Below are 8604 nucleotides of genomic sequence, written 5' to 3'. Positions count from 1 at the left end.
CCACCCAAAATAAATATTATTTATGGGTTAAAATAGCTGCCCTGGGCCAGGTAGGGGTTAAACATTTTGCACGTGGCTCCTTTAATTGTAGCAATCGCCTGACAGTGTTTCCCGCCCTAGAACTTGGGAACTGAAACTTTCCGTAGGTAGAACCTGGGATCACCATCTCAGACTTGTTTCGAGTAAATTTTGAAAACCACTAGGTGTTCATCAGCATTGTGTGACTCCAACAAAATACTGGAGACAGGCCACTTGTGAAGGCAGGAGAGGCTTGTGTTTTCACCGTTTTGGAAGCTGAAAGTTCAAATAAGGTGGCTCATGCTCTAGCGAAGCCCCTTGGTGGATGGCAGAGAATGGGAGGGGTAGCACCAGACGCAAGCCAGAAGCAGAGAGCAGATGGGCCCAACCTCGGGCTGTACAACCGCCCCCCCCCCCCACACACACACAAGAGCTCCAGAAGTCCCGAAAGAATTACCTTCTGAGGGCACAGCCCAGTGACCCTAGGACCTCACGCTAGGCTGCACCTCCTAAAGATTCCACCACCTCTCCCTGGTGCCAGCCTGGGGACCAAGTTTTTGATACAGGGGTCTTTGGGGGACACAAAGCATCGCACACTAAGCTTCACTAACATGGGCTGTTCTTCTCATTCAGCACATGGAGAGGAAAAAAGACGAAAGGAGGCAGGTAGCTTGTTGGTCCTTATGGCTGCCCTGTGCTCGTTATCTCTCAGCACGCCGCATATAAAACTCGCTCTAAAATGTCAATCCTGGGCTGGGGGCGGTGGCGCAGTGGGTTGAAGCCCCACTTAGGACACCGGCATCCCACATCAGTGTGCCAGTTCTGGCTCACGCTCCTCTGGGCCTCCTGCTAAGGGCGCCTGAGAGGCAGTGAAAGTCCAAGTGCCGGCGTCCCTTCCACCTTCACGGGAGACCAAAAGGGAGCTCTGAGCTCCCGGCTTTGGCCTGGCCTAGCCTAGCAGTTGTGGCCGTTTGGGAAGTGAATCAGAGGGCGGAAGTTCTCTCTGCCTTTTCCTTTCTCTCTGTCACTCTGTCAAATAAATAAATAAATCTTTATTTTGGTGCAAAGCATCTTGAAATCCATCCATGCTGTTTCTACTTAGGAAATGCACTCTCCTCAACAGGCCGAATCCCCTTTCTTTCAAGCACTCACTCAGAACTGTGTGGTCACCCCCAGAAACTCCCCATGCCCAAAACCCGGTGTGAGCTGGCCCAAAGAATTAGTCTTGTTGCCACTCCACAACCATCTGTGGCTCCCTCAGATAAAGATGTTCAGGAGGCTGCTGGCTCCTTGGTAACAAGGCTGCCCCCGAAACACACACACAGTCCTCTAAGCCCCTCGGGGAGTGAGTGCTGGATTGGCTTGCTGGTGACCTGAGTGCCATCAGGGAGCGCCCCCCCCTCCCCCCCCCCCGCAACACAGCTCCCATTCTTCTGATCTTGCACTTCCCAAATTCAGCCTGCCCCCTTCCCTCCCCTCCTAAGTTGCCCCTGTGCCAGCAGCCCCCGCCCCCCCCCCATGTTGGTAAAGGTGCAAACTTGTTCTCAGCTTACTTATAGCACTTCGCGTCCCCATCTGACAGTCTCCTGGAGCCATGGCTTCTCTCAGCACCCTCTTAAGGGCAGACTGCTCCTCCCCGATATAGCTCCAGAGTAGCGTTCCGACTGCTTCGTGCTGCTTGCATGTGTGCCAGCCCTGCTTCTCGGGCCTCATGCTACATGGCTTTGCCTTTTTGTCGTCCTTGCATTCCTGCGGATCCCACCTCTTTTGGCTGCGGGTTCATTGACTGCTCTGCCCTAGACCTGTAGTCCTTGACACCTGCAGTATCTACCTAGGTCAGGAAGCCAACAGCCAGCCAAACACTTCCCCCCCAACCCCGTGCCTTCTATCTTGTCCTTTTTCCAAAGATTTATTTGTTATTTGAAAAGCAGAGTGGCAGAGAGAGGGAGAGAAACGGGTGGGGATGGAGGGGTAGAAAGAGATCGTCCATACTCTGGTTCACTTCCCAACTGCTGCAACTGTCAGGGCTGGGCCAGACGAAAGTCAGGAGCCCAGAATTCCATCTAGGTCTCCCCCGTGGGTGGCGGGGGCCCAAGGACTTAGGCCATCATCTACCACTTTCCCAGGTGCGTTAGTAAGAAGCTGGAGCACAAGCAGAGCTGCTGGGACTCGCATATGTGCTGGAGCTCCGATAGGGGATGTCAGTGTCGCAAGCAGGTGCTTAACCCACTGTGCCACGACATTGCCACCTGTCCCTTTTGCTTATCAGCCTTCTCCCTGCCCCATTTGTTTCCACCTAAGGACCTTAACACAAGGTGTCTTCATGCCTATAATACTCTCCTCTCGTGCCTCTTTCTCAAGGCACCCTGTAGCCTTGCCCACTATGTGTGTCGCTTCCCCAGAGTGGCTATCCAAGGCCACCTATGTAGTGGGTCCCTCCACAGTTCTCTGTCATGGCCTCTTTTCCACGTAAAGCGTCCACACTGTGTAATTTTGTTTGCCGGCTTGTGTCATTATCATCTGTCACCTTCACCAGTCCTCAGTCAGTCTTCACCTGCCCTTGTGTGTTCCACAGGGACAGAGGCCATATCAATTTCCTTTACACTTGCAGCTGGAGCAGCTAGAACCACGTGCAGCACGTAGAACCTTGCGACATCCTTACGTAGACTGAGTAGATAAATGAGCGAGTGGAGAGAGCGCTGGCAGGGCCTTGCGGCTCTGTCATGAGTGGATGTCGGCAGGGAACCGTTCATTGCTGCAGCGGGGTTGGGGCGGGAACCCTGTGTGCTAGTGACCACCAGGATGACGTGGGGCTTTGATACCGTTTGGAAAAGTGCACTAGCGCAAGGCCTTCCCCCACACAGCAAATGCTGACTTGGGCCTGCTGTAGCCGGGAAGGTGAATCACTCTGGGGTTTTTTTGGGATTCCCCAGCACTGATGTAAATAAGCGTTGAGAGCAGCCCGCAGCTACTCAGGGAAGACGAGGAAATCAGGGGACCGGGGAATCCTGAAATGTTGTGGAGCCTGGAAAACAAAGACGAATTGTAGTTCCTGATCAGCTGGCTGTTGTGTTTCATCATGAGAATGAGGAGAGCATTGCAGCGTACAGATGGCCTCCCAAGCACTCAGCAAACGAGACCGGACGTCCTCCATTGGTGGTGCTCGTTGTACCTTGAAGATGGATCCGGTTCCCAGAAACACACAAAGGCCACTTGGAGTCAGTCAGTGTGGCAGGCAGACTGGGGAATACGGGTCTGAGTATCTGACCCCTCATCGGACAGAGGAGCTGCTGGTGGATGACTTCTCAAGCTGGCTTCTGGAGCCTTCTCTTCGGCGTCAGTTGTCTTCAGGGGAGAAGACCCATCTGCAGCATAGTGATTCCTCCATGCTGTCTGCACTGAGCCCAGGTGCTTGCTGTGTGCCAGGGATAGGGCGTTGTCTGGCTCTGAAGCTCTTCCATCAGGGCTCACAGAACCCGGAAAATATTCATTCATTCTTATACCAAGTTCCTTGTGATACAGTTTCTTTTTCCTTTTTAAGATTTATTTATTTGAAAGGCAGAGTAACAGAGAGAAGCTAGAGAGAGAGAGAGAGAGAGAGAGGGAAATCGAGCTTCCATGTATTGGTTCAAATACCCAACTGGCCACAACAGCCAGGGCTGGGCCAGGCCAAAGCCAGGAGCCAGGAGCTTCTTCCAGGTCTACTGTGTAGGTGGCAGGGGCCCATGTATCTGGGCCCTCTTCTGCTGCTTTCCCAGGTGCATCAGCAGAGCGCTAAATCATAAGCGGAACAGCTGGGCCTCAACCAGCGCCCACGTGGGATGCTGGCTCTGCAGGCAGCAGCTTAACCCACTGCACCTCAGCCATGGCCCCGTTGTGATAGATTTCACATAGCTGGGGTGATAGGGGTGATAAAGCAGCGTGGCACCCCACTGAGAATCCTGGTCCTCAGAAGTGACAGCTCCAGGCCCTGCGTGTTCTCTCGTGAGTGCCCTCTAGAGCAGCAGAGTGCACCATGCCTCTCTCCACACCCTGCCCTTCCTGCCCATTGCTCTCCTTGGCTATTCCCCAATCTCTGCTTTTAGGATGGGTAGAGGACACGTGCACTCTGTGATTGAAAGGTGAGGATTTAAAATGGGATTGGCCTTGATTTTGTTTTCAGTTAATTCATTCTTTATTGGTCACTCCTAAATTTCTTGTCTAAGAAATCAGACATCTCGCACCGTGAGGAATAATACCCTCTGCTACCTCTCTCCAAGTCTGCGTCTGAGACTCGTAGTCTCCCTGTTCTAACACAACTTTGGGGCTTGGAGACTGAGGGCAGCCCGTGTCTCCTGGTAAAGCTGTGGTAACCTCCCGAGGCTCCTGCTGTGCATTTTGACTTGGGAGGAGCCATGTCTGATCTCTTTTCCTGACCTCCTGTTGTCTTCAGCCTCTGCCACTGGGCAAAGAGAAGTTATAAATGATGGTGGACTGCACTCAGCTGCCTGCAGGTGTAGGGGTGGGGCCCTCAGTGCCTTTTCTAACACCTGTCTGGGAAAAGATTTCCTATGTTCCAGACAAAGGACAAACAAGCAAACTAGCGGCCCTGATGTTCCTGTGGCAGCCACCTCTCTGAATCCACGGGTGGGCACGCACCTCACATACTTATAAGTGGTGCTTTGGGGCGTGTTCTCTGTGGCAGCCCTCTTGGGGTCTTGGGAGAGCTCTGGCCACATTGAGTATGACTCGGGATAGGTTACGCTGCTCTGAAGCATACAGCCAGAGGGTGATGAAAGTTTATCTCTTCCTCTCCTAAGAGAGCAGGCCAGATGCTCAGGGTCTAGAGCTGGGAGGATGGGGCTGTCTTCCCTGATGACAGTCAGGGATCGGGCTGGTGATGGCTTTGCCCTCTTCAATACTTGCGTTTTAGGAAGTGGAAAGGCTGGGAGGCCTGAGAGTAAGTTGCCTTGCTTAGGTTGAATCGCTTTGGTTAGAGCTTAATTCCATGGCCTTTCCCAAAGCGAGAAAGGCTGAGGAACGTCGGCTGGGTGTGTGTTCAGAAGGAAGAGGCAAGGGGCTGGCGTTGTGGCACAGCGGGTTAGGTCGCTGCCTGCAACACCAGCATCCCAAATGAGCACTGGTTCTAGTCCTGGCTGCTCCACTTCCAATCCAGTTCCCTGCGGATGTGCCTGGGGAAAACAGCCGCAGAGAGTCTGTGTACCTGGGTTTGTGCCACCCATGTGGGAGATCCAGATGGAGTTCTAGGCTACTGGCTTTGGCCTGGCAGATCTCTGGACATTGTGGTCATTTGCTGAGTGAACCAGGGGAGAGAAAACCTCTCTCTCACATGCACTCTGCCTTTTAAATAAATACACTGAAAGAGAGAAAAAGAGAGATGGGCCACTGTTGTGAAGCTGCCACCTGTGATGCTGGCATCGCATATGGTCACTAGTTTGTGTCCCAGCTGCTCCACTTCCCACTCTGCTAATGGGAAATGAGCAGAAGATGGTCCAAGTGTTTGGGCCCCTGCTACCCACATGGGAGACCCAGAAGAAGCTATTGATTCCTGGCTTTGGCCTAGCCCAGCCCTGGCTGTTGCTGTCATTTTTTTTTTTTTTTTTATGGTGAAAAAACATATATTTAGAATTAGCCAGCTGGACTCCGTTCAGATGATCCCAATTTTGTTGGCAACGTCCAGAGCATCATAGTCAGGAGCCAGCCGCACATACGCCTTCTTCTCTCCGTCAGGTCTGATCAGGGTGTTGACTTTGGCCACATCAATGTCATAGAGTTTCTTCACAGCTTGTTTGATCTGGTGCTTGTTGGCCTTGACATCCACAATGAACACCAGTGTGTTGTTGTCTTCTATCTTCTTCATGGCCGACTCCGTGGTCAGGGGGAACTTGATGATGGCATAGTGGTCAAGCTTGTTTCTCCTGGGGGCGCTCTTCCGAGGGTATTTGGGCTGCCGTCGGAGGCGTAGCGTCTTGGGGCGCCGGAAGGTGGGGGACGTGCGGATCTTCTTCTTCTTGTGGCTGTGGACGCCTTTCAGCACTGCCTTCTTGGCCTTCAAGGCCTTCGCTTTGGCTTCGACTTTAGGAGGGGCAGGAGCTTCCTTCTTCGCCTTCGGCGCCATCTTGGTGAAAAGGGTTTTCTGTTGCTGTCATTTGAGAAGCGAACCTCTCTTTCTCTCTCTCTCTCTTTCTCTGACTTTCAAATAAATAAATAAATCTTGAAAGGGAGAGAGAGAGGCAAATGGATGTGGGTGCCATGTGCCCCACAAGGCTGGGCCAGCGTTTCCGGCAGCCTGGCAGAAATCGCATGAGAAGCCCAGCATTGACCATCACCAGGTGTCAGCAAGTGTCAGACTTGACCCGTCTCGGGGCTGGAGGCCCTGAACTGACCCCAGGATCAGCAGGCCTCTCTGGATTTGGGTCCGTGCAGTTGCTGCATCCCACTCTGATTCCCTCTTCCACCCCTGGCTTGGCTGGCTGGACTTCCAGCTCCTCCTGCGCTCTCCCCGGTGCCCGGGCTCCCTTGCCACCCGGCTCACCAGCCATGCCTCCCGGCCCTCATCCAGCTGCCTGCTGGCCTCCGTGGCTTTTGGTTCACGTGTCTGTTGGCTCTGGGGTCCCTGATGCCCCACGCCCAGACCACTGCCCTTTGCAGCCCTGCCGCGGCCTCGGCACTTTCTGTTCCTCTTTCAGTTCTCTCACCCCACCAGAAGCCTTTCTCCTGGATTTGGCCATCTTGAGGCTGTCCCACTAACCCTTGAAGACTCAGCTTTTGGCCTCAGGCAGGGATAAGTTGAACCTATCCCATACCCCCTTCAAGAGCGCATCTGTGTTGGGGGCCCGAGACTTTGCTTTCTGGAAGAGCTTCCTGACCCAGCTAACTCAGAAGACGTGGGGACACGACGTGTCCCAGGAAGAAGCCCCTCTTGTCACTTAGCATTTGTCACCGGCCTGTAAGGGCGGAATGGGGTTTTTCTTTTCTTTTCTTTTCTTTTTTCTTAAGATTTTATTTGTTTATCTCAGAGGTACAGTTACAGACAGAGAGAGGAAAAGCCAGAGAGAGAGAGAGACAGAGAGAGAGAGAGAGAGAAAGAGAGGTACAAATACACAGCATACCATAACGATCGGTGGCCACGCTGGTGTACAACAGGACAGCAGAACTTCCTACTCCTCTTCTAATAACGTCATAGTATTAATCAAGCTTTCCCCCTCCCCCACCCACTGCCACACCCAGCCTCTGGTAACCCCCATTCTACTCTCAACTTCTGTGAAATCAACTTTCTGAGACTCTATACATGGCTGAGAGCGTGTGGTACTTGTCCTTCTCATTTGGTTTATTTCACTTAACAGAATGAACTCCACTCCTATCCATGTTGTTGCAAAGGATGGTATTTCAGATACCCTGAGTGGTACCCCATTGCGTATTTGTACGTTTTCTTTATTCATCAACGGAGGGCACTTACACCATTTCTATTTGCTCATTGCGGACTGTGTTGCAAAAAAAAAACAAAAAACAAAAAACAAAAAACAAAAAACCCAGAGTGCAGATGTCTCTTCTAGAGAGTAAATGTTGTTTTTTAAAAAGGTTTCAGTTGAAAGGCACCACAAGGCGGGCCCCCAAAGTAAATACTGTTAATATTAGTTTTTTTTCTTATCCATTTAATGATGTTAGGGAAATTCTTTTTTTAAAAAATAATTTTAATTGTTTATTTGAGAGGCAAAGAGACAGAGACAGAGAAAAACAACAAACAGAGCATTCCCACCCTTTATCTCACTCTCCTAATGCCTTCAACAGCTTGGGCTGGGCCAAGGCCAGAGCTGGGAGCCAGGATTGCCATCCAGTCCCCCATTTGGGTGACAGGGACCCAGTTACTTGAGTCATCGTCACTGACTTCAAGAGTCTGCATTGACAGGAAGCTGGAATCAGGAGCTGGAGCTGGAATCAAACCCAGACACTCCAGTGTGGGATGCAGGCATCTTAGCCGCTAAGCTAAAATTCTCTGGAAATTCTTTTCATAGTAAAGATTTAGATGGTTTAAAACATTGGGTACTCAGATCTGAAAATAATTGCTACGAACATAGCAACAATAGAATGGGTGCTAGAAAGCCTGAATATACAGCATGCCTTTGATATTGCAATAGAGGAAGGCATATATATTTGGTCTCTGTCCTAGTTTCCTGGCACACAGCTCCTACAACCCTTGGAATCTCTGGAGTGATGAGTGTTTTGCATGGTAATGAGATGACTGGTGGCTGGGGACCCCCAGATGGATTTAGAATGGGGGCTGGCTGCCAATGCATTCACTATCATTTGAATACATATCCCAAAAAGCAGGTAGAAAGTAATCTTTAATGCAATGGTGTTGGAGGGTGTGGGGCCTAATGAGAGGGGATTAGACCAGGGGGGTAGAGTGGATGGATTAATGTGGTTATCGCAGCAGTCGGTATATTATTTTGGGAGTGGGTTCCTTTGTAAAAAGAGGAGTTTGGCCCCCTCTTGCTCTCTCTCATCTTCTCTTTGCCAGTCTACCTTGGGATGACACACCAAGAAGGCCCTCACTAGATGCCAGCACCTTGACCTTGAACTTTG

General features: G+C 51.4%; 1 protein-coding gene across 1 annotated transcript; it reads right to left on the bottom strand.

Moving 5' to 3' along the window:
- Positions 1-5582: 5582 nt before the first annotated feature.
- LOC108177974 (large ribosomal subunit protein uL23) lies at positions 5583-6165 on the bottom strand. Its single transcript, XM_017346913.3, has one exon. It carries the CDS (start codon positions 6134-6136, stop codon positions 5666-5668), a length of 471 nt encoding a protein of 156 aa, XP_017202402.1. The 5' UTR covers positions 6137-6165; the 3' UTR covers positions 5583-5665.
- Between the last annotated feature and the right edge of the window lie 2439 nt (positions 6166-8604).

This window comes from Oryctolagus cuniculus, chromosome 4 (genome assembly GCF_964237555.1).
Source record: "Oryctolagus cuniculus chromosome 4, mOryCun1.1, whole genome shotgun sequence".
In the NCBI taxonomy this organism is placed as follows: Eukaryota; Metazoa; Chordata; class Mammalia; order Lagomorpha; family Leporidae; genus Oryctolagus; species Oryctolagus cuniculus.
This window is presented reverse-complemented; position numbering and strand designations above follow the sequence as displayed.

Excerpts from the sequence above, each read along its gene's own strand:
- LOC108177974 (XM_017346913.3), bottom strand. The coding sequence starts at position 6,136 with ATGGCGCCGAAGGCGAAGAAGGAAGCTCCTGCCCCTCCTAAAGTCGAA.